Source organism: Scyliorhinus canicula, chromosome 13 (genome assembly GCF_902713615.1).
Source record: "Scyliorhinus canicula chromosome 13, sScyCan1.1, whole genome shotgun sequence".
Lineage (NCBI taxonomy): Eukaryota > Metazoa > Chordata > Chondrichthyes > Carcharhiniformes > Scyliorhinidae > Scyliorhinus > Scyliorhinus canicula.
The window spans coordinates 66,576,673-66,601,889 of NC_052158.1; the positions used below are offsets into that span (position 1 = coordinate 66,576,673).

Genomic DNA, 25,217 nt, shown 5'->3' on the forward strand with positions numbered 1-25,217 from the left:
TACATCACCTTTATCCCACTCAAATCCCATGACCTGATGTGTTAAGTTTTAAACATCTCTCTAACTATCTACTCCCCAGAAATCATAACAAAAAACCCATTAGCCTCTCTGTTTAAACATAAGCATGGTTTGAAATAACAATGATCTCACTTTTACGACACAGTAATGGCATCTTCTGGAGCCACAGAGTCTGCCTGTCTTTTAAACCAGGATTTTAAAAAACGTTACTGCAGCACATTCATTTTTTCCAATTTATAAGAAATTCCTACATTCATCGCAAGGTCAAATCTTCCTTAGCTTGAAGTGCATCTGAAAACATCATCTGCCTCTATGACAACAGTTCTATTCTTTACAAGCTTTGATTTGAGGTCACTGTAGTCACAACCTTCAGCCAATCTGTACAGGGTGTTAATAAAAGAGGCACCCAGTTCTCCTGGTTGTTGGACACCTTCATTGAACATTACTTTCTATGGAATTTTGTTGCTTCTCGGATTGAAATATGTACAAAATGATTTTAATACTGAGAATTCATTCATTCATTTCCTTGGCCGGTTTATTATATCATCTGTTATCAGACGTACTGAATAAAGCAGCGTATAACTTGTTCAGCTTTCACCCTTTTGAAGCTATGATATATCTAAGGAATCACTTTGGCCGAAATCCCCAATTCAGTTCTTCGCCGAGGCCTCAGATGAGTTCAAACCGCTCTGGCAAAATCAATTACTGACCCATGGTGGTTTAGAGATTTTGGTGGGTGCAGATTTAAATGCTGTGAGGGATTCCAAGATGGGACCACAGCAAATGTTTTTTCAATAAGTCTTCCCGTGTTTTTCTGATTTTGGTGGGCTCCAGATGTGACGGCAGACCCAACTTCTTCGTTTAGCTTTATGTATCACGGCTGTCTTAATCGACTCTTCTGGGCCTTCCCCGCACTGTCGGTGATTTTTCTCAATGTAATTTCCCAACATTGGCTGGGCCTTTAAGCTGCCAGTTCTTGCTTCTTCCACTAGCTCGGCAGTCACGGGCCCTGGTGCTGGCTTGGAACCCGAGCTGGTCTCTGTGCTTTAGAAAATGGGCAGCTCTGACATTTAAAGGACTCAAAACACTTTTAAAACTGGTTCTAGCCAAGAACTTGATCTTTTTTTAAGTATACCCCCGTTAGTTCCTTCGACTCTGCACTCTGCGGGTATTGAAACTGGAACACCACAAGATCTGCTGGGGACATCTGCTGCACAGTTGAGTTCTGTCTTCTGATTTCTGCTTCTAATGCTGCTTTGGGAGTTACTCTCGGGCCATCTCCCTATGTCTTTGCTTCAGGTGTTTTCAGTTAGAGCAGAATGCTCCCTTTTCAGCTTCCAGCTTTTGAATTTATGCTCCACCTTCTCTGTTTTATTTAGTAAGTAGCTGCCACCATGTTGTGAGATGTTGTACGCTGATCAGTAGGTCTCAGGATGAGATTCTGAGGCTTGTATGGTTTAACGTTAAGTGTCTATTGTAATGCATAACTATGTACATATAGAATCATAGAATTTACAGTGCAGAAGGAGGCCATTCGGCCCATCGAGTCTGCACCGGCCCTTGGAAAGAGCACCCCACTCAAGCACACACTTACTCCACCCTATCCCCTTAACCCAGTAACCCCAATTAACCTTTTTGGACAGTAAGGGCAATTTAGCATGGCCAATCCACCTAACCTGCACATCTTTGGACTGTGGTAGGAAACCGGAGCACCCGGAGGAAGCCCACGCACACACGGGGAGAACGTGCAGACTCCGCACAGACAGTGACCCAAGCCGGGAATCGAACCTGGAACCCTGGAGCTGTGAAGCAACTGTGCTAACCACTATGCTACCGTACTGCCCACTATATACACATAGTATATTCCAAGCTAGGATCTAACTCCATGCTGGCTTCTGCGCAGGTCTCTGTCCAATCCTAGACTGTCCTCTAGGCTCTGGCCATTTGTCCCTTTAAATCACATTGTGGGCCATACTATACCGAGACCCATATTTAAGCTTTTCTATTCCAGAAACTGTTTTACCACAAGTAGCTATTTCCTTCAGTTAAATATTGAGAAGATCAAAACCACTGTCCTTCATTCCGGAAACCTTGCTCCCTATCCATCAACTCCATCCTTTTGATTAGCCACATCGGTTGAACCAGATCGTTGGTAATCTTGTGGTCTATTGGAGACCCATGAGTTAACTTTCTGATCCCATATCCCCTCTATCGCCAAGACCTCATGATTTTCACCCCACGCACTACCTTCAACATTTATACCCTCCACCAAGTGACAGCTGTGTATTCCATCTACAAAAATATACAGCAACAACTTACCAAGGCTCCTGAGACAGCACATTCCAAACCTGCAGCCTCTACCAGCCAGAAGGACAAGGACAACAAATGCATGGGACCACCACCACCTGCACACAAGCTACACATCATCCTGGCTTGGAACCATATCGTTGTTCCTTCAGTGTCACTGGGTCAAAACCCTGAAACTTCCTTCCTAACAGCACTGGGGGTGTACCTACAGCAGGTGGCTGGGGAAGAGGAGTTCAAGGAGAGAAAGAGGCAAGCTTGCCTGCCAATGGTGAAGTGATAAAAATCAGGGTCGCACAAGAGGCTAGAATTGGAGGAATACAGAGACCTCAGGGTGGGTTTGTCAACAATGTTCTTTCTAAGCTCTATGCCCAAAGACAACTCAAAGGTTCCTGTGCAGGTGGCTCGCTACCACCTTCTCAAGGGTAATTAGTGATGGGCAACAAATCGGCCTGGCCAACGATGCCTAGGTCCCCTCAAAAATATTTTTCAAAATAACCCATCATCACACCCATCTCCAATCTACCGAAGCTGATATCTTCATATATGATTTTACGTCTGGACTGGACTATTCCAATTCTGTCTTAGCCACTCTCCCGCCTTGTGCCTTCGTAAATGTGAGCTCATCCAAAACTCTGCCTCCCATATCCTGACTCCCAAATCCTCCTCTTCTTCACCCCTGTGCTCACTAGCCTCCACTGGCTACCAGTACGAAAACCTTCCACTTTAAAATTCTCATCCTTAGTTTCAAATCCCTCCAAGGCCTCAACCTTCATCAGCTCTGGAACATCTTCCCTAGAACCAACATACCCTCTCATTTTAGTTTTGTGGAGCGCATGGCTGATTGTTTAAGTCCAAAACGTCTTTAAGTTTTCTTGCCTGGTTGCGCAGGTGGTGTAACCTAAAATGACCAACTTGTGCTGAATCTGCACAGGAACCTTTGAGTTGAGTTGTCTCTGTACTCCTCCAATTCTAGCCTCTTGGGCGACCCTGATTTTTATCACTTCACCATTGGCAGGAAAGCTTGCAGTTGCCTCTTTCTCTCCTTGAACCTTTCCTCTTCCCCAGCACCCTCTCCTTTAAGATACTCCTTAAATCCTCGCTCTTTGGCCAAGTATCCAGTCATTATCTGCTTACGTGTGGCTCTGTGCTAATATTTGTACAGTAATTTCCCCCGTGCCCCTCTTTGGGGATGTTTTACGATGTTAAAGGGGCTAAATAAGTGCAACTACTGGTAGTTATTTATGCAACAGGATCATACTTGACAAGGGTGACATTGTGGTGAATGCCATAGTTAAGTGCAACTTATTCTCTCCACAGGCCTTTCTGATAGCTTTCACCTCAGATTTTCTGCCTCGCCAATATTACAAATATAAGCACAAAAGTGACCTGACTGGCTACACCAACTTCACCTTGGCTTATTCACCCCTCACCTTCAACCAGCAGAACAATACCCTCTGCAGGTAAGGCAAGGGGAGAATGGAATATCTGAAGAGAGGGTCTCACCTTCGCAGGCTGAATCAATGAGTTTTTCAAAGTTGGCTCCAGGACAGTGGACCTTGTTGTCCGGGGCAAAACTTCAAAATTTTCAGATGATGTGAATCTTGGAAGCATTGTGAGGAGGACAGTGTAGAATTTCAAAAGGACATAGACAGGTTGGTGGAATGGGCAGACAGGTGGCAGACGAAGTTCAATGTGGAGAAAATGGAAGCGACTCCTTTTGAAAGGAAAAACACGGAGAGACAATATAGAATAAAGGGTACAATTCTAAAGGGGGCGCAGGAGCAGACGGACCTGGGTGTAAATCTGCAAAAAAATATTTGAAGGTAACAGGGCAGTTTCAGAGTACAGTTAATGGAGCATCATAGGCTTTATTGATAGGGCACAGAGTACATGAGGAAGGGGGTTATGTTGAACTTTACAAATACATTAGTTCAGCCTCTGCTGAAGTATTGCATCCAGTTGTAGGCATTGCGCTTTCAGAAGATGTGACCTCACTGAAAGAGGGTGCAGAAAAGATTCAACGTAATGGTTCCAGGGATGAGGAACTTTAGTTATGAAGATAGAATAGAGAAGTTGGGACTCTTTTCCTTGAAAAAAAGGAAGTTGAAGGAGATTTGATAGCGGTATCCAAAATCACGAGGGGCCTGGTCAGAAAGGGAGAAACTGTTCCCGTTCACGAAAGGGTTGAGAGCACAGGGCACAGATTTAAAGTGATTGGCAAAAGAGGCTAAAGCAAAGTTGTTGGAGCTGCACTCCTCCAGGCAAGTGGAGGGCATGTTATCACATACCTGACTTGTGCCTTGTCGATGGTGGGCAGGTTTTGGGGAGTCCGGAAACATGTGAAACGCAGGAAAATATGAGTGAATTTTTGCCGGAAGTAGTTAACGAGCCATAATGTGCATATGTTTGTTAATTTGCAGATACAGAGATTTCAGGAATCCCAATGGCCATTTCAATATGACGTATTGGAATTTAATGGCTATTCGTTTAGCATTTGTTATCGTGTTTGAGGTGAGTTGCTGGGTTTGAGTCAATGGTGAATTCTATCAGTGCACAGTACAGAGGACAGTTAATGTGTCTGAGATATTGCCCATGCTGGACCACCTGTGTGAAGATGTGCATTTGAATAATGACAATCTACGCTTCAGTCAGCACCTGAAGCCAGATAATTCATTTTACTCTTGAAGGTTCAATCTCACCAGAGAGAGGAGGGAAAACAGAAGATAATTTATGTTCATAGAGTCATAACAGCACAGAGCTTTCTGCAATCTAATCAGTTTAAACCCCCCGCTCTAACCCTGTAGCCATGTGAGTTTATTTCCTTTAAGCACCCATCCAATTTCATTTTGAAATAATTAATTATCTCAGTTTCCATTTTCCTCATATCATCCCCCAACCCCTGTATCTCTTGTCCAAATGTTGAACCTGTGTCCTCTTAGTTCTTGTACTATAAGGTAATAGAAACTGCCATTCTTATCTCCACCTGCATAACCTTGTATACCTTTAACAGCAACCCCCCCCCCCCCCCAAGGATAACCTCCCTTGCTCCAAGGAGATCAATCCCCTCAGCTTCTCCAGCCCTAACCTTGTCACTAAAATCCTGCAAGCACTCTGCTAAATCTCCTCTGCGTCCCCTCGAGAAGGCCTTTACATCCTTCCTAAAGTATGGTGACCAGAACTGGACGCAATGCCCTGGTACAGCCAAACAATATTTTAATAAAGATTCAGCACAGTTTCCCTGCTCTCCCGCCCAATTCCTCGATTTATGAATCCCGGGATCCCATATGCTTTGCTAATCACTTTGTCAATATTGACTGTCACCTGTAAATATCTGTGCATGTGAACATAAGAAACAGGGGCAGAGAAGGGCCATTCTGCCCGTCAAGCCTGCTCCACCATTCAATATGATCATGGCTGATATCGAACTTCAATTCCAGTTTCCCACTCGCTCTCGCCAGATCCCTCGATTCCATAAGAGACCAAAAACCTAACTCTCGTGGAGCAGTCTCGAGGGGCTGAATTGCCTTCTCCTGCTCCTGCATTGGTTGTCCATCCCTAATTGCCCTTAAACTGGCAATTGCTAAGCCATTTCAGGGGGCAGTTAGTAGTCAACCACATCTCTGGAGTCACATGTAGGCCAGGCCAGGTAAGGATGGCAGATTTCGTTCCGTCAAGGACATTACTGAACCAGGTGGGGTTTTACACAATCGATGATAGCTTCATGCTCACCATTCCACATTTTATTTATTGAATTGAAATTGCACCAGCTGCTGTGGTGGTATTTGAACCCCATGAACCCAGAGCAATAACCTGGGCATCTGGACTATTAGCCCAGTGACAGTACCACTATCTTTCCCCATATATTCACCGATGAAACATCTGCAGCATTCTGGGATAAAGAATTTCAAAGATTCATAACCCTTTGAATGAAGAAATAGCCTCATTTTAACCGTAAATGATCAGCCCCTCATCTTGGATCTGTGCCCCGTTGTTCTAGATTGCCCAGCCAGAGAGGGAAAACCTCTCGGTATCTATCCTGCCAAACCCCTTCATAATCTTGAATGTTTCAATGTGATCATCTCTCATTCTTCGAAACTACAGAGAATTAGACCCAATGTACACAGCTTCTCATCATAGAACAATCTTCTCATCCCAGAGACCAATTTAGTGAACCTTCGCTGTGCCACCTCCAGTGCAAGTATATGCATTCTTAAATATGGAGACCAAAACAGTATTCCAGATGTGGTCTCACCAAAACTCTGTACAACTGTAGCAAGAATTCTATATTCCTGTACTCCAATCCCCTTGCTATAAAGGTCAATGTGCCATTTGCTTTCCTAATTACTTGATGTAACCTGCAACGTTTCTGTGTTCTTTGGATGAAGTACACCCAGGTCTCTCTATACATCAACATTTACAAGTTTTATCTATAAAAATATTCTGCTTTTCTATTCTCATGACCAATATCAGTAACTTTGCACTTCCCCACATGAGGCTCCAACTGCCACTTTGTTGCCCATTCACTTAACCTATCTATTTCTCTTTGTGTCCTCCTCACAACTTGCATTCTCACGTAGCTTTGTATTGTCAACAAACTTAGATACATTAATCTTCATCTAATTCATTAATATAGATTGTAAATAGGGCAGCACGGTAGCATTGTGGATAGCACAATTGCTTCACAGCTCCAGGTTCGATTCCGACTTGGGTCACTGTCTATGCGGAGTCTGCACATCCTCCCTGTGTGTGCGCGTGGGTTTCCTACGGGTGCTCCGGTTTCCTCCCACAGTCCAAAGATGTGCAACTTAGGTGGTTGGCCATGCTAAATTGCCCTTAGTGTCCAAAATTGCCCTTACTATTGGGTAGGGTTACTGGGTTATGGGGATAGGGTGGAAGTGTTGACCTTGGGTAGGGTGCTCTTTCCAAGAGCCGGTGCAGACTCGGTGGGCCGAATGGCCTTCTGCACTGTAAATTCAATGATAGCTGAAGTCCCACCATTGATTGTTGCAGCACTCTGCTAATCACAGCTGGCAACTTGAAAATGCTCCATTTATCTCAACTCAGTTTCCTGTCAATTAACCACTTAAAATAAAGTAATCTTTATTGTCACAAGTAGGCTTACATTAACACTGCAATGAAGTTACTGCGAAAAGCCCCAAGTCGCCAAATTCCGGCGCCTGTTCGGGTACACAGGGAGAATTCAGAATGTCCAAATGACCTAACAACATGTCGTTCGGGATTTGTGGGAGGAAACCGTAGCACCTGAAGGAAACCCATGCAGACACGGGGAGAACATGCAGACTCCCCAAGCCGGGAATCGAACTTGGGACCCTGGAGCTGTGAATCAACAGTGCTACCCACTGTGGTACTGTGATGGTTATCTATGTAGACTTCTCTATCTATGTTAATATTCCCAAACTCTATGTGCCCTTATCTTGTGTGAAATCTTATCGAATACCTTTTAGAAATCCAAGTATACTACATCTACTGGTACCCCTTTGTCTACCCTACTAGTTATTTCCTCAAACAACTCCAATAAATTTGTCGAACACAATTTCCCTTTCGTAAGACCATACTGACTTGTTCTAATCATATTATGTTTATCCGAGTACATTGTTAAGACATCCTTAATAAAATATTCCAGCATTTTCCCAGTGAATAATGTCCAGCTAACTGCTCTCCAGTTCCCCGTTTTCTCTCTCCTTCCTTTCATGAGTAGCATTGCTGGATTCGCTAACTTCCTATCTGGCACCAGTCAGATTGAAATGCACCCTCAATTGCCTTCCAAATACATCTCCCGTTTTCCCTCTGTTAGAACTATCTGTCAAATTGGAGACATGGTTTTGGTCTTTGTGTGCAATACCATGGTGGTGAGCAGTCAGTTCAACGTTTCTTTACGTTTCAGCTTCAGCTGGTTTTACACTGAGAAACGTTGCCCCCTACTGATAGTCACACAGCAGCACCAGAGCGAGATCAATGGTGTGAAATATCTCGGCTACCTTCTTCATCGGATATGCCTTGGCATAATTGTGAAAGTCACATATAAGAAACAGGAGGAGGCCATTCAGCCCGTTGAATCTACCATTTAGTTATAACATGGCTGATGTGCGTATCAGTTCTCTGCTCTGTCACCTTGACACCCAATAACCAAATCTATTAACTTCAGTTTTTAAAGTTTCAGCTGACTTCCCCTAGTATTCACAGCCTTTTGGGAGTGAAAGAGGATCAGACGGGGAGGAAAAGGGGATCAGGCGTGGAGTGAAATATGCTACCAAATCACTATCGCCCTCTTGAACAGAAGCTTAAGAAGAATTTATCCCATAAACGTTTTGTTAGAGAATCAAACATGTAACTGCCTCCTGTTATATCGGATATCAGAGCAAATAGAACCACAGATAGGTTACGGTGCAGAAAGAGGCCATTCAGCCCATGGTGTCTGTGCCGGCCCAAAAAAAAGAATCAAGAAACTAGCCACTCATGTTAATCCCATTTTCCAGAAGCTGGCTGGTAGCCTTCCAGGTTGCAGCACATGCAGATCCAGGTATCTTTTAATTGAGTTGAATGCTTCAGTCCCAACCACCAACTTAGGCAGTGAATTTCACACCCCCATCGCCCTCTGGGTGAAAAAGGTTTTCCTCGTGTCCCCTCTAATCCTTCTACCAATCCTTCCTCAACCAATAAAGAAAAATATCCCACATGCTTTCTTGATCACCATGTCCACCTGTCCAGCCATCTTCAAGGACCTCTGGACATGTCCTCCAAAGCTTCTCACTTCCTCAACCCCTCTCAGTACCTTCCTGTTTATTGAGTATTCACTTGCTTTGTTTTTACTCTGCGAATGCAATAGCTTATACTTTTATGGAATGAATTCCATTTGCCACTTCTCCACCCATTCGACCAAACCATAGATATAATTCTGGAGTTGACAGCTAGCCTCTTCATTATCAACTACAACACAGTCAATTTTTGTGTCCTCTGCAAACTTCCCAATTGTGCCACCTACATTTAAGTCTAAATCATTCATATATACAACAGCAAGGGCCCCAACACTGAGCCTGTGGAACGCTGCTGGAAATTGTTTTCTATTTGCAAAATCATCCATCAACCATTACCCTTTGTTTCCTATCACTGAGCCAAGTTGGAATTCAACCTGCCACCTTCCCCTGTATCCCATGAGGTTTCCCTTTTCTGACCAGTCTACCATGTGGGACCTTGTCAAATGCCTTACTGAAACCCATGTAGACTACATTTACAGCATTACCCTCATCAATCCTCCTTGTTACTTCCTCAAAAAATTGTATTCAGTTAGTAAGCCATGGGGGGGGCATCCTCCGTCCCATCGCACCCATTTTCTGATGCGGCGCGCCCTCGCCGGCAGCAGGATTCTCCGAGCCGCCAAGCGGCCAATGGGATTTCCTATTGTGGACACCCCCACGCCGTCGGGAAATCTCGGGCGTGAGTGCGCTGCCGGCACAAAAGGATCCGTTTATCCTGTCTCTCAGAATTGTTTCCAATAATTCTCCCACCACTGAAGTCAGACTGATTGGCCTCTAGTTTTCTGACCTATCCCTCACACCCTTTTTAAATAATGGTACAATGTTTTCGGACCTCCAGTCCTCTGGGACATCGCCTGTATCTAGTGAGGATTGGAAAATGATCGACAGAGCATCCGCTATTTTCTCCCAGGCTTTCTTCAACAGCCTGGGAAACAATCCCTTCTGGCCTTGGTTATCTTTCCACCTTTAAGGGTGTCAGTACTTCCAGCACTTCCTATTCTATTAAGTTTTTATGTGTACATAAGATTGAAAGATTAAATTTAACCTTTTCAGCAATATCTTAACCTTTGGGTGCGTGAGCCGCTTGGAAACGCTACTCGCCATTTTAACTCACTCATTTCTTGTCTGTCAAACAGCACGTGGTGTTCTTCATAGCCCGAATGATTGATTTGCTGGTACCCGACATACCTGAATCTGTGGAAATTAAGTTGAAGAGAGTGCGTTACATGGCAAGGCAGGCTCTGGCTGAGAACCAGGTAATTCTACAAAGGAATCAATGCAATTTTACAGGAGATTGCTCTGTTGGTTTGATCAGGAATATCATTGCTCTCAGCATTAGTAACTACAGATGAACACACACATCATCTAATCCTGGAATCAGGCACAGGCACATATTCACGGGATCCCCATTCACTCCCTTTGTATAGAATACCCAGATTCTAATAATAATAATATCTCCACTCATTAAAGAATTCCAATTGGTGAAAATTTCCCGAATCAAATGACCCTACTCTATAGGACCTCGTTGACCCAATGGGTTCCTGGGTAATGTCCTGGTTGATGTCAGTAGAGAGAGTTGCTGAGGAGCCAATAAATACCAGACTAATTTTGTAGCATAGTAATGGACCATTAGGTGGATCTCCCGTTGTAAATTCCACTCAGAGAGTAAATTTCCATCTGCTCCCATGGGTTAAATCTACCTCTAATTATTCTACACAATGAGAGTAAATAGGGGTCCAGTAGGACGCTACAGAATTGGGCAGATTGCCATTCACTCACTCTTTAAATTTCAGATCTGCCTTTGACAATCTTTCAAGTCCAGGAACATCAAACATTCCCATAAGCCATGCATGCCATGTGATTGGGCAGTTCTGGTTTATCTGTCAATATTCAGCTTGACCAAAGGGGGGGGGGGGGGGGGGGGGCTGTAACAATGGAGTCCCACGTTACGGGAATTCAACATCCCAATCTTATGTGTGCACCCATGTAGGTTCCTCCTACCTCCTGCAAATTGGACTGCTGAATACTTTCGCGAGGCATTGTAACAGACTGATTTATTTTACGTAGTTGTGAACAAGCAGAAACATTTTTACATTTGAATTGGAAACTATTTTGCACCAATCCTCATAATTAAAAAATAACTGAGCATGCCACACTTGTCAACTAAATACACTTCTTGGGTGAGTAATTTCTCTGAAACCCGTTACCACTAAACTTAAGCCAGGTGGCGGGTGTGTAGCTGTGTCACACTCTCTGTGCCAGTCTCTCTCACCAGATCTGGGCAGATCACCCCTTTTGCTTCTTTTCTGGGCAGTTAGCACAAAGCTTGGCCCCAGTGATTGAACAGTTCAGTTGTTGACAAAAGTTGCATCATCCTGGGGTGCGAATCTGGTTGGATGTATTCCGAGAGGTTTCATCACATGATCTGCTATGCCCAAGCGAAACACTTTTTCTTCCCCCAATACCTTTATACCCAGTAAATAAAGGCGTTCAGAGGTGAGGGTTGCGATTTACCCAAATGGGGACAGAGTATCATAGCACAGCATTAGTCAAGAAACTCCGCGCTTTCACCGGCCATTCGGGTAAAACCGGGGACTGGGGGGGGGCTGAACGGGGGAACACGGAGCCGAGGCCGCATGGTTCCATTTTCTGCACTGAGGAGCTCCATTCGCCACAACTCCCCAGTTCAGGGGGAGATCAGGGTGCACCCAAAATGGCGCCACCCCCCCCGATTCCGGCGTAAACGGGGATTGTCCAGCCGATCGCCGAATGCGATCGGACAATCATGCCCATGATGTCTGGTCCCTTTAACGGGCACTCAACGACAGGGTCATATAACCTAGAAAAAAATCAAACAGGGGACCAGGGTGGGGGTTCACCCGAGCAAGCTTTTGCCTCAGATTGATTCCGGAAGTTGACCAGCAGCCAGGAAGCTGCATGTTGTAAATAAACATTAATGGTTTCCTATCGAGCTGGTGAGCCAAAGGTATTACAACTAGAAATAGAAAAATAATTGAACAGTTAGTAGGTGATATTTTTTACCTGGCTTTCTCACATTAGTGTCCTGGAGATTAGTCCTAGGTTCCTGCAGATGGGTTTAGCAACCCTTTCTCGGGGATGGTTCACTGGGTCTGAATGAAGAACACCGATCCAACTCATGTGTGAATGTGTGCAGGGATGTCCCAAACAGATCTCCATTGTTTAAAAATAACATGGTTCATGAGAAACACCATTTTTGGAGGTGGTCTTGACTGGATCTAATACTAATATAAAAGTAAAAAGCTGCAAATCTTATAGAACATAGAAAAATACAGCACAGAACAGGCCCTTCGGCCCACGATATTGTGCCGAACTTTTGTCCCAGATTAAGAACAAATTAATCTACACCCCATCATTCTACCGTAATCCATGTACCTATCCAATAGCCGCTTGAAGGTCCCTAATGTTTCCAACTCAATTACTTCCACAGGCAGTGCATTCCATATGCCCACTACTCTCTGGGTAAAGAACCTACCTCTGGCATTCCCCCAATATCTTCCACCATTCACCTTAAATTTATGTCCCCTTGTAATGGTTTGTTCCACCTGGGGAAAAAGCCTCTGACTGTCTACTCTATCTATTCCCCTGATCATCTTATAAACCTCTATCAAGTCGCCCCTCATCCATCTCCGTTCTAATGAGAAATGGCCTAGCACCCTCAACCTTTCCTCGTAAGACCTACTCTCCATTCCAGGCAACATCCTAGTAAATCTCCTTTGCACCTTTTCCAAAGCTTCCACATCCTTCCTAAAATGGGGCAACCAGAACTGCACACAGTACTCCAAATGTGGCCTTACCAAGGTTTTGTACAGCTGCATCATCACCTAACGGCTCTTCAATTCAATCCCTCTGCTAATGAACGCGAGCTCACTATAGGCCTCTTTACAGCTCTATCCACTTGAGTGGCAACTTTCAAAGATCTAAGAACATAGACCCCATGATCTCTCTGCTCCACATTGCCAAGAACCCTACCGTTAACCCTGTATTCCGCATTCATTTTTGTCCTTCCGAAATGGACAACCTCACACTTTTCAGGGTTAAGCTCCATCTGCCACTTCTCAGCCAAGCTCTGCATCCTATCTATGTCTCTTTGCAGCCGACAACATCCCTCCTCACTATCCACAACTCTACCAATCTGCAAATTTACTGACTCATCCTTCAACTCCCTCATCCAAGTCATTAATGTAAATCACAAACAGCAGAGGGCCCAGAACTGATCCCTGTGGTACACCACTGTTAACTGGGCTCCAAATGAAAATGAAATTAAATGAAAATCGCTTATTGTCACAAGTAGGCTTCAAGTGAAGTTACTGTGAAAAGCCCTTAGTCGCCACATTCCGGCGCCTGTTTGGGGAGGCTGGTATGGGAATTGAATCGTGCTGCTGGCCTGCCTTGGTCTGCTTTCAAAGCCAGCGATTTAGCCCTGTGCTAAACCAGCCCCTAGGCTGAATATTTGCCATCCACCACCACTCTCTGACTTCTATCAGTTAGCCAGTTTGTTATCCAACTGGCCAAATTTCCCATTATCCCATGCCTCATTACTTTCTGCATAAGCCTACGATGGGGAACCTTATCAAATGCCGTACTAAAATCCATGTACACTACATCCACTGCTTTACCTTCATCCATGTGCTTAGTCACCTCCTCAAAGAATTCAATAAGACTTGTGAGGCAAGACCTACCCCTCACAAATCCGTGCTGACTATCCCTAATCAAGCAGTGTCTTTCCAGATGCTCAGAAATCCTATCCCTCAGTACCCTTTCCATTACTTTGCCTGCCACTGAAGTAAGACTAACTGGCCTGTAATTCCCAGGGTTACCCCATTCCCTTTTTTGAACAGGGGCACGACATTCGCCACTCTCCAATCCCCTGGTACCATCCGTGTTGACAGTGAGGACGAAAAGATCATTGCCAATGGCTCTGCAATTTCACCTCTTGCTTCCCATAGAATCCTTGGATATATCCCATCAGGCCTGGGGGACTTGTCTATCCTCAAGTTTTTCAAAATGCCCAACACATCTTCCTTCCCAACAAGTATCTCCTCGAGCTTACCAGTCTGTTTCACACTGTCCTCTCCAACAATATGGCCCCTCTCATTTGTAAATACTTAAGAAAAGTACTCGTTCAAGACCTCTCCTATCTCTTCAGACTCAATACACAATATCCCGCTACTGTCCTTGATCAGACCTACCCTCGCTCTAGTCATTCTCATATTTCTCACATATGTGTAAAAGGCCTTGGAGTTTTCCTTGATCCTTCCCACCAATGATTTTTCATGCCCTCTCTTAGCTCTCCTAATCCCTTTCTTCAGTTCCCTTCTGGCTATCTTGTATCCCTCAAGCGCCCTGTCTGAACCTTGTTTCTTCAGCCTTACACAAGTATCCTTCTTCCTCTGAACAAGACATTCAACCTCTCTTGTCAACCATGGTTCCCTCACTCAACCATCTCTTCCCTGCCTGACAGTGACATACATATCAAGGGCACGTAGTATCTGTTCCTTGAACAAGTTCCATATTTCAATTGTGTCCTTCCCTGACACCCTATGTTCCCAACTTATGCACTTCAGTTCTTGTCTGCCAGCATTGTATTTACCCTTCCCCCAATTGAAACCTTGCCCTGTTGCACGCACCTATCCTTCTCCATTACTAAAGTGAAAGTTATAGAATTGTGGTCACTATCTCCAAAATGCCCCCCCCCCCCCCACTAACAAATCTATCACTTGACCTGGTTCATTACCAAGTACCAAATCCAATATGGACTCCCCTCTGGTTGGACAATCAACATACTGTGTTAGAAAAGCACAAACACCACCCCATCCAAACTATTTGATCTAAAGAGTTTCCACTCAATATTTGGGAAGTTGAAGTCACCAATGACTACTACCCTGTGACTTCTGCGCCTTTCCAAAATATGTTTCCCAATCTGTTTCTCCACATCTCTGTTGCTATTTGGAGGCCTATAGAAAACTCCCAACAAGGTGACTGCTCCTTTCCTATTTCTGACTTCAACCCATCCTACCTCAGTAGACAGATCGTCCTTGAACTGCCTTTCTGCAGCTGTTATACTATCTCTAAATAACAATGCAAACCCCCCCCCCCCCCCCAACCTCTTTTACCACCCTCCCTAATCTTATTGAAACATATATAACCAGAAACCTCCAACAACCATTCTGCCCCTCTTCTATCCAACTTTCTGTGATGGCCACCACATCGTAGTCCCAAGTACCGATCCATGCCTTAAGTTTACCCACCTTATTCCTGATGCTTCTTGCGTTGAAGTATACACACTTCAACCCATCTCCTTGCCTGCAAGTACTCTCCTTTGTCAGTATTACCTTCCTCACTGCCTCACTACACGCTTTGACATCCTGAACATCGGCTACCTTAGTTGCTGGACTACAAGTTCAGTTCCCATTCCCCTGCCAAATTAGTTTAAACCCTCCCGAAGAGTACTAGGAAACCTCCCTCCCAGGATATTGGTGCCCCTCTGGTTCGGATGCAACCCGTCCTGTTTGTACAGATCCCACCTTCCCCATAATGCGCTCCAATTATCCAAATACCTGAAGCCCTCCCTCTGACACCATTCCTGCAGCCACGTGTTCAACTGCTCTCTCTCTCTCTATTCCTAGCCTCGCTATTACGTGGCACCGGCAACAAACCAGAGATGACAACTCTGTCTGTCCTGGCATTTAACTTCCAGCCTAACTCCCTAAACCCATTTATTACATCCACACCCCTTTTCCTACCTACGTCGTTGGACCAATGTGCACCACGGCTTCTGGCTGCTCACTCTCCCCCTGAAGACACGATCCGAGACATCCCTGGCCCTGGCACCCGGGACAGCTACTCTTGTCCTGTACCTTGGGTGTGGCTACCTCCCTGTAATTGTTGTCTATAACCCCCTCTGCCTCCCGGATGATCCGAAGTTCATCCAGCTCCAGTTCCCCAACACGGTCTCTGAGGACTGGAGTTGGGTGCATTTCCCGTAGGTATAGTCAGCGGGGACACCCGTGGTATCCCTCACCACCCACATCCTACAGGAGGAGCATGCAACTGCCCTAGCCTCCATCCCCTCTTACATTACAGAATAGAGCTGCACTGTGGACCAACTGGAACTCCGCCTTCCGACTCTGCTCCCAGTCGGCTGTACTCTCGGTAAACTCCCGGCTCCCTTCTCGCTTCTCGCTCTTTGAGGAAATGTAGGAAATGAAATGAAAGGAGCACCTTACTCCCTCCTCACCAAACTCTCACTATAGCACTCAAATGCACCCAAATTCAGCACTCAGTGCAAACAAAGTCTGCACTGTAGCTGGCTCACCTTTATCTATGAATCTAGCCTCTGAAAACTGGCCTAATCCAATTAACTAATTAACAAGCTCCAGCTGCAAGTAGCGACAAGTAGAACCTTTGTTTAAAGCTGATTGAAAATTCACCTTCTTCGAAACCAAACAGCTTGTAAGTGAATGCTCCACAGTCTCCATTCCCAATCCCCAACCTTTACCTGCCCCACCTTCTGTCCTCCCAGCCCTGTGTCTGTAGTGGGAGTGGGACTACCTGAGGCCTGGTGCTGTAGGCCTCCTCTTGGGGCGAAGACCCTGCTGCCTGCCTCTGTCCTCCCACCCCTCTGCCTAAGGTGGGAGTGGGACCATCGAGGGCTGCAGGCCCAGCCTTCTGTCCTCCCACCCCTCGGCCTGAGGTGGGAGTGGGACCATCGAGGGCTGCAGGCCCAGCCTTCTGTCCTCCCACCCCTCTGCCTAAGGTGGGAGTGGGACCATCGAGGGCTGCAGGCCCAGCCTTCTGTCCTCCCACCCCTCGGCCTGAGGTGGGAGTGGGACCATCCAGGGCTGCAGGCCCAGCCTTCTGTCCTCCCACCCCTCGGCCTGAGGTGGGAGTGGGACCATCCAGGGCTGCAGGCCCAGCCTTCTGTCCTCCCACCCCTCTGCCTGAGGTGGGAGTGGGACCATCCAGGGCTGCAGGCCCAGCCTTCTGTCCTCCCACCCCTCTGCCTGAGGTGGGAGTGGGACCATCCAGGGTTGCGGGCCCAGCCTTCTGTCCTCCCACCCCTCTGCCTGATGTGGGAGTGGGACCACCTGGGGTTGCAGCAAAATACTTTGTTTGGGCCGCTGCAGGGCTGAAGACCGACGTCCGCCCTCCTTTCTACCACCTGTGGCGGGAGTGGGGCAGCTTTGGACATTACCTTGGGCCCCTCCAGGACTGAAGAACGCTGCCCCACTGTTCTGCAGCGCCTTCCCTTATGGCACCTGTGCTTAAGGTGTCACATCCCTACCTCCCTTCTCCTTTCATTGTTTTACGAACAGCCAGGTCGTACCAGGGGTGGGCATGGCCAGCACCTCTGGGGCATCCTCCACTCTGCCAGGGGCAGGGCAGCCAAGCACTTATGCGGGGGGGGGGGTCGCCTCCGCAGCCCCCATGCCCTTCCGCCTACTAACGCGGCAACTGGGGGTAAAGTGCTATGCCCACCCCACCATAACCATTGAGCATGCACCTGTGCGATGGCCGGGGTTGTCGGTCCCTCGGCACCGTAGCCGCCTCCCGGATGTACGGCAAGGCTGTGTTTTTCCTGCGGGCCGAGCAGGCCCACTGGGCCCTGAAAAGGGGGCTCACGGTGGGCGGGACACACGTGGCGGTGGACCCGCTGGAGGCCACTGCTGAGCGTGCCGTCCTTTCCAACGTCTCGCCCTACCTCCCCACCGAGCTCCTCCTCGCCCATCTCAATCTATTAGGGGAGGTCAGGTCCGGGGTGGCACCACTGAAGCTCGGCCTTCGGGACCCCTCCCTCCGCCATGTATACTCCCTCCGGCGTCAGGTTTTCATCCGCCTGACCTGGGAGGAGGTCACGGAGGGAGGTTTTGTGGTCTCCCACCAAGGGGGCCCCCGATAACATCACAGCTGCTTGCGGGGGGGGGGGGGGGGGGGGGGGGAGGTGAGGGAGCCTCCGCTGGAACAGCGGAAACCAAAAAGGAAGGCAAGGCGCGCGACGGCATGGCGGGTAGACCGGGCCATCCAAGACCTAGGCCCGGTCCCGGCCGCTGTCCCCTCGTCTGTCCAGACCAGTTCAGCGGCCACAGCCTCGACTCGGGACACCGCCTCCCTAGAGCAACCTGAGGGGCCCGGAGAGACCACCGACCGGGCTCCAGGGGACGGCGGTGACATTGCGTATGGTCCCGAGGCGGAGGAGGATCCGACCTCCTCGCAATTCCAGGGGCCGGGTGACGTGGGGGAGGGAGACGTTGCCGAGGGCCCTCCAGAAATGGAGGTCGTGCAGCAGGGCGATCCCGAGCCACCCCCTTTCCGCAAGCGCCGTCTGTCCAGGCTGGAGAGGGGGGTGGATCCTGCTGCCCCTCCCCGGGTGAGGGGGGGGAGGGTGTGGGTGTCTCCTGTGTTCATCCCCACCCCCCTAACACCCGGTCGCACGCAGAGATGTAAGAGAAGCAAGGCCAGGGGGGCTTTGAGGCCCCCCAACCATTTGAGCTGCTGTCGTCCCCCGAGCAGGGAGGCCCGGGGTCGGGCGGAGACGCGACCCCCTGAGGGCTCGCTCCGCCCGGGTGGAGTTTTACTCCCCGGTCGCCTCCTTTTGTCCGTCGCCGGGGGCCAGCGGCAGCCACCAGAGCCCCTATATATTCGGGTTGTGGGCGGGCTCTCCACTCACCACAACCATGCAGATGATGCCAGGGAGCTCAGGTTCCATCCCGGAACTGTTCCCGGGGGTTTTCCCGGGTCTCTCCGAGGGCCCAGCATCGACGGTGGAGGCGGGGTCGGAGCTGCCGCTGCCCACAGACCCTGAATCGCGGGGAGAGCCTGCAAGGGACCCACCTGAGGACGATCCTGGGGGAGGGACCGGCTCGGGCCTAGGGCTAGACGGTGGGCCCATGTTGCTCGTCACACTCCATGTGGCGGGGGACTCTGGCTCAGGTGGTGACCGCTCGGGGGAGGAAGGCTGCTCGGTGACGGGTGAGGAGGAGGATTTAGATGCTCTCTGCAGCAAGGCAGAGGGCACCCTCACACCCGGAGTCTCCCCTCATCTCCTCGGGAGAACTCCGAGCATTTTTGAATAGACATTGTGGTCACCAGGACTGTGTGCAGCTGGCCCTGGACAGCTGGGGAAATCTGGGGCTGCTCTCGAGTCTGCCCGCGTCGATGCCAGAGAGGCGTGGGAATTTGATCAGGACCAGGGGGAGTAGCGCCAAGCTCTTCTGTTCCTTGCGGGGCTCCAGAGGGAGTGGAGGAGCGTTGAACGCCTGAGGGGCGTTGAACCTCCTCTCTCTCTGTGCACTGAGGTGATTGGTGATGGATAAACACTACTACTGACATGGAGGTAACCATAGCCAGCCTCAACATCAACGGCAGCAAGGACGCACATCGCCGTTTCCAGTTCTTCTCTGTCCTTCGGGATGGAAAGTACGGGCTGTGCTTCCTGCAGGAAACCCATGCCATTCCGGGTGACGAAGCACAGCGGGCCCTGGAGTGGCAAGGAGGAGTCTTCATGAGTCACCTGGTCCCACGTTCTTGTTGGCTCCACATTTTCAGCCGGAGATATTGGGGGTCAAGGATCCAGTGCCAGGCCGTCTGTTGCACTGAACAGTCCGCGACGGGGATGTGTTGCTTCACTTTGTGAATGTCTACGCTCCCGTGGTCGGGCCGCAGCAGGCGACTTTCTATGAAAAAGTGTCCACTCTTCCAGGCACTATCCCGGTGGGCGAGTGCATCGTCCTGGGAGGGGATTTTAACTGCACCCTCCAGGACAAGGACCGTGGCGGAGTCCAGCGCAGCTCGGCGACGGTGGTGAAGTTGAGGGACCTGGTTAGGTCCTTTGACTTGGTGGACGTCTGGCGGACTCTCCATCCTGAATTGCGGGTGTACACCTTTGTGTGCCCTCCGTTCAGAGCGTCTGGAATCGACCGTCTTTACATTTCCAAGACGTACTTGCCCAGTGTTCCAACGGCCTCTGTTGAGCAGGTGCCGTGCTCGGATCACCACCTGGTGTGGGCGGGGCTCGCCCCGTCCCGCGCTCAGACACAGTCCACGCACTGTCACTTTAACAACCTGCTGCTGGAGGACGAGCGGTTCCAGGACTCGCTTTGCCGTTTCTGGGCCGGCTGGAGACGGAAGCGGGGTGGCTTCCCCTCCTTGAGGCTATGGTGGGACGTGGGCAAGACTCACGTCCGCGCTTTCTGTCAGGAGTACACAAAGGGGTCTACGGCGAGGCGGAACTCCACGATTGCCAAATTGGCTGAGGAACTCTTCGATTTGGAGTCATGTCTTGCTCAGCCCGATGAGGACCCGGCCCTGGGGCGGGTGTACAGAGAGAAGAAAGGCGCGTTGCGGGACCTGCAATTCGCTGGGTCCCACGGCACGGTGCGGTCATGGATCTGACTCCTTACGGACATGGACCGCGGCTCCCCCTTCCTCTACTCGCTGGAAAGAGGACGCAGGGCCCGTCGGCAGATTTCTACGCTGCTGGCCGACGACGGGTCCCTCGTCTCGGATCCGGAGGGGGTCAGGACCCTGATTAGGGACTTTTATTCCGACCTATTCTCTCCAGATCCGTCCAGCGAGGATGCTGCAGAGTTCTGTGGGAGGGCCTGCTGCAGGTCGGCCCAGAGGACGCTGGGAGGCTCGATCAAATCATTAACCAAGAGCTGACCGGTGTCCTGGACAGCTTGCCACGGGGCAAAACCCCAGGGCTGGATGGGCTGACCGTGGAGTTCTTCAGGGCGATCTGGGATGTCCTGGGGAGCGACTATGCAGGGGTCCTGGGGTAATGTATTGCGACCGGGGAGATGCCCCTTTCATGGCGCAGGGCCGTCATTGCCCTGCTGCCCAATAAGGGGGATCTCCGCCTGCTTAAAAACTGGCGACCGGTCTCCCTCCTCAGCACGGACTACAAAACCTTTGCCAAGGCGATGTCTTTACGCCTTGGCCCTGTGCTGGACTACATGATTCACCCTGACCAGTCCTACACAGTCCCTGACCGAACCATTTATGACAACATCCATCTGGTCCAGGACATTATTCATTTCACCCAGATGGACTGGTATATCAAGCGCCTTCCTGTCTCCTGACCAGGGGAAGGCGTTCGACAGGGTGAGGCACGAGGATTTGCTCGGGACTCTAAGAGCTTTCGGGTTCGGGACGCACTTCGTCGCCCGGTTCCGATTATTGTACGCTGCCTCAGAGTGTCTGATTAAGGTTAACGGGTCCCTGACGGCGCCCCTTCGCTTTGGGAGAGGGGAGCGTCAAGGCTGCCCCTTGTCCCACCAACTTCATTCTCTGGGTGTGGAGCCTTTCCTGCGCCTCCTACGGAGGAAGTTGTCGGGGGTAGTTCTGTGCGAGCCGGACATGGCGGCGGTCCTCTCGGCTTACGCTGATGACGTGCTCCTCATGTCCACTGACCCCGGTGACCTGCGGAGGATGCAAGAGTGCCAGGCTGTGTACTCCGCCGCGCCCTCTGCTAGGATCAACTGGGCTAAATGTTCCGGACTCCTGGTCGGTCCGTGGCAAATGGACCCCCTCCCGGAGGAGCTCAGGCCCTTCAGCTGGAGTCGGACCAACATCCTCTACTTGGGAGTCCATCTTTGCCCGGCAGAGGAAGCCTGTCCGGCGAACTGGCAGGAGATGAAGACCAAGGCCACCACTCGCCTGGGACGCTGGACAGGACTGTTCCGAGTGCTGTCCCACAGGGGTCGAGTTCTCATCATAAACCAGCTGATCGTCTCCATGCTGTGGTACCGGCTGGTCACTTTGACCCCTCCCCCTGACTTTGTCCAGAGAACCCTGCTTCGGGTCTTCTGGGACAAAGGATTGCACTGGGTCGCTGCGGAGGTCTTGAGTCTCCCGATTGCGGAGGGCGGTTTGGCGCTGGTGTGCCTTCGCACCCAGGTCGCGACTTTCCGCCTTCAGACTCTGCAGCGACACCTGTACGTTGAGCCTCCTCCACAATGGTGTGCCCTGGCAACGTATTTCTTCCGCCAGGTGCACGGCCTGAATTACGACATGCAGCTCCTGTTCGTTGACCGGAATGGTCTTCGGAACTCTTTGTTGGCGCTGCCCATCTTGTACCAGGACCTTCTCAAAGTCTGGAACACGGTCGCCATGCGCCGCAGCTCTCCCCCGTCAGGAGTAGTGGCTGTCGTAAGGGGGGCCTCTGCTCAGGAATCTGTACCCCCGCCAATATCCATTCAGGTGGCTGGCGGAGCGCAGGGCTGTGGATGCCGGGGTGACCAGGATCGGGGACGTGCTGGGTGGCAGAGGGGTGGGCTGGATGACACCCTGCGAGCTTGCCAGGCGCGGAGCGGTGTCTGTCCGGTGCGCAGCCAATGTTATCCATGGTCGTGCTCGGCCCCGTGGGCACACTTGGACTTGAGACAGTGCAGTTGTGTGGTGGCATCCCGTCTGAGCGGACCCCTGCTCGGACGGAATTCCACATTGGTCCCAGACCCTGGAACCCTCGCCGGGTGCTGGTGTCCCAGAGCCCCAGCCGCCTCGTGGAAATACCCTTCATGCCCTTTCTCGCTGCACGGAGGGGTTTCCTGTACGGCCTGCTGTTGCACACTTTCCACCTCCTTGCCCTCGCTCGCCGTCCGGACACACGTGCCTCGTTGCCATCTGGCGGCGGAGGTCCCCACTGGAGGTCCCTTTACGGAGGTGTCCTCCCCATAGGGGAGCATAGGGGACCTGGGGTGGAGGGTGCTGCGCATGGCAGTGCCGTGCAACTATCGTTTGAATCACTTACCGGCTCTGCCAGAGACCTGCCACTTTTGCGGCCTGGTGGAGACTGTGGAGCATGTTTATGTTGTCTGTGTGTTGTTCCTCGTGTCTTAATAAAGCTCGCAGTCTCAAGTGTGGAGAAGATGCTTTATTGTGGGTTCGTTCAGTTTCCAGAGCTCGACCTAGAACTACCTTCCAGTGCTAACTACCAGCTTTGCTTGCTGTGTGTCCTGCTTACCAGCCCCCCTGCTGTGAAGAGTGTGTCCTCACTTCCTGTCCTGATGTATTTATATGGCTCTCCCGTGCTCCCTCCAGTGGTCGCTCAGTTGCGTTGCATCTGGTCAACTTGTGATCACCACATCCCCCTTTTTCTCTTAACATATTTTCTGAACATCGTTAAAGAAAATTGTATATCCTGTCCCAGTGTATTTATAGCTCTCCCGCTCGTGTTTGCTCTGTTGTTTTTGTATCTGGTCAATCTACGATCACCACATCCCCCTCTTTCTCATTACATAGTTTCTGTACATCATTAGGGAAAATTATACAAAACAGTAACTTATGATATGCGTATCTATACAAGTGATGATGCTATTGCCTTAGTTAACAAAGCCAATGTATTTATATGTCCAAACTTAATAAACACATTTATGAGTCCAAACTTGATGAATTTGTTCAGAGCTTTTTTTTTTTTTTTCTTTTTTTGTTGTTGATGACGTGGTGATATTGATATTGCAAGTCCGCTGTGAATGTTGTTGGTGTTCCTTGTTATCTTAAGTATCCAATGCGTCATCCCGAGGTGTTTGCATGGTCACATCACTGATGTTGACTGGCATGGACTTTTTTTTTGTGCTTGTGGTGTTGATTTATTGTCTCATCCGCCTTGGATGCTGGTGTGCTTGCTTGTTCTGGAGCAGACGTGAGTTTGTGCGATTCGTTGTCATCCCATGACATGTTTGCAGTCTTGTTATCGTTTCGCAGTGTGCTGTGGCATCGTCCATCATGTGCCAAGTAGTGCCATTGTGTACAATTCGTTGTTTCATTGCTGTTGTTTCTGTCGTTCCTGTTTTTGTTGTTTCCGTCTTTGTTGTTGTCGCTATCTTTGCTCCTGACTTTGTTGTGTTTGTTGCCATTCTTGTTGTTTCTGCCTCTGTCGTTGTCGCTATCTTTGTGCCTGACGTTGTTGTTTGTCTTGTTGCACGTCATGTTGCTTTTATTCTTGCTGTTGTTGTTCTCGTTTCTGCTGTGCTTCTTGCTATTGTTGTTTGTCTTGTCGCGCTTCATGTTGCTTTTCTTCTTGCTGTGTTTCTTTTGACTTTTGTTTTTCTTGTTATACTCTATGAGTGTCCCGAGTGGATAATTTGAGTCATTGAGCATTCCGTCTCGCGAGTGGTGCGAATGATCTGATGTTGCATCGGTGCAGGTGACATCAATCAGTTGTGGAGAATTGTATTCCGCATCTTTGCTTTCTTGGTGCTCGTCTTCCGGAGTCAAAGTCTTCTTGATTACATTTGACGCGGTGTCTGTGGACTCTCGGCGCTCCTCTTCTGGAGTCCAAATCTGCATGATTTCAGTTGACGTGGTTTCTCTAGACTCTTGGTGCTCCGCTTCTGGAGTTAAAATCTTCATGATTTCTGTTGATGTTGTCTCACTGGACTCCAGGTGCTCCTCTTCTGGAGTCAAAATTTGCATGGTTTCTTTTTGTTTGATGTCTCTGGACTCCAGGTGCTCCTCTTCTGGAGTCAGAATCTGCATGGTTTCTTTCGGCATTGTCTCTGTGGACTCCAGGTGCTCCTCTTCTGGAGTCAAAATCTGCATGTTTTCTTTTGGCGTTGTCTCTCTGGACTGTTGGGTGGCCCGACTCTGTGCTTCTGTACAGACAAGCTGAGAACTGTCAGTCTCACTGTGATCCTGTACGTCGAGTGCGAGCACCTTGTCACTGTTTTCGCTCTGTGCTTCGGTACAGACAAGCTGAGAACTGTCAGTCTCACTGTGATCCTGTACGTCGAGTGCGAGCACCTTGTCACTGTTTTCGCTCTGTGCTTCGGTACAGACAAGCTGAGAACTGTCAGTCTCACTGTGATCCTGTACGTTGAGTGTGATCACCTTGTCACTGTCTTCGCATGCAGTGGGCAGAGGTGCATTGTCTTCTTCTTGTTCCTGTGAGCGTGTTGGACTTTCATAGTCCGCTCTTTCTTCTTGTTCCTGTGAGCGTGTTGGACTTTCATAGTCTGCTCTTTCTTCTTGTTCCTGTGAGCGTGTTGGACTTTCATAGTCTGCTTTTTCTTCTTGTTCCTGTGAGCGTGTTGGACTTTCATAGTCCGCTCTTTCTTCTTGTTCCTGTGAGCTTGG

The 25,217-nt window shown here is 49.3% G+C and overlaps 1 protein-coding gene across 1 annotated transcript in view; it reads left to right on the plus strand.

The window, feature by feature from the left end:
* Positions 1–25,217, plus strand: part of LOC119976585 (anoctamin-7-like) — a 208,071-nt gene that overhangs the window by 177,622 nt on the left and 5,232 nt on the right. The window contains exons 21-23 of the mRNA XM_038817188.1: positions 3,643–3,785; positions 4,746–4,836; positions 10,238–10,357. Coding sequence (XP_038673116.1) covers positions 3,643–3,785; positions 4,746–4,836; positions 10,238–10,357 — 354 coding nt within the window. The remainder of the gene's footprint in view (positions 1–3,642; positions 3,786–4,745; positions 4,837–10,237; positions 10,358–25,217) is intronic.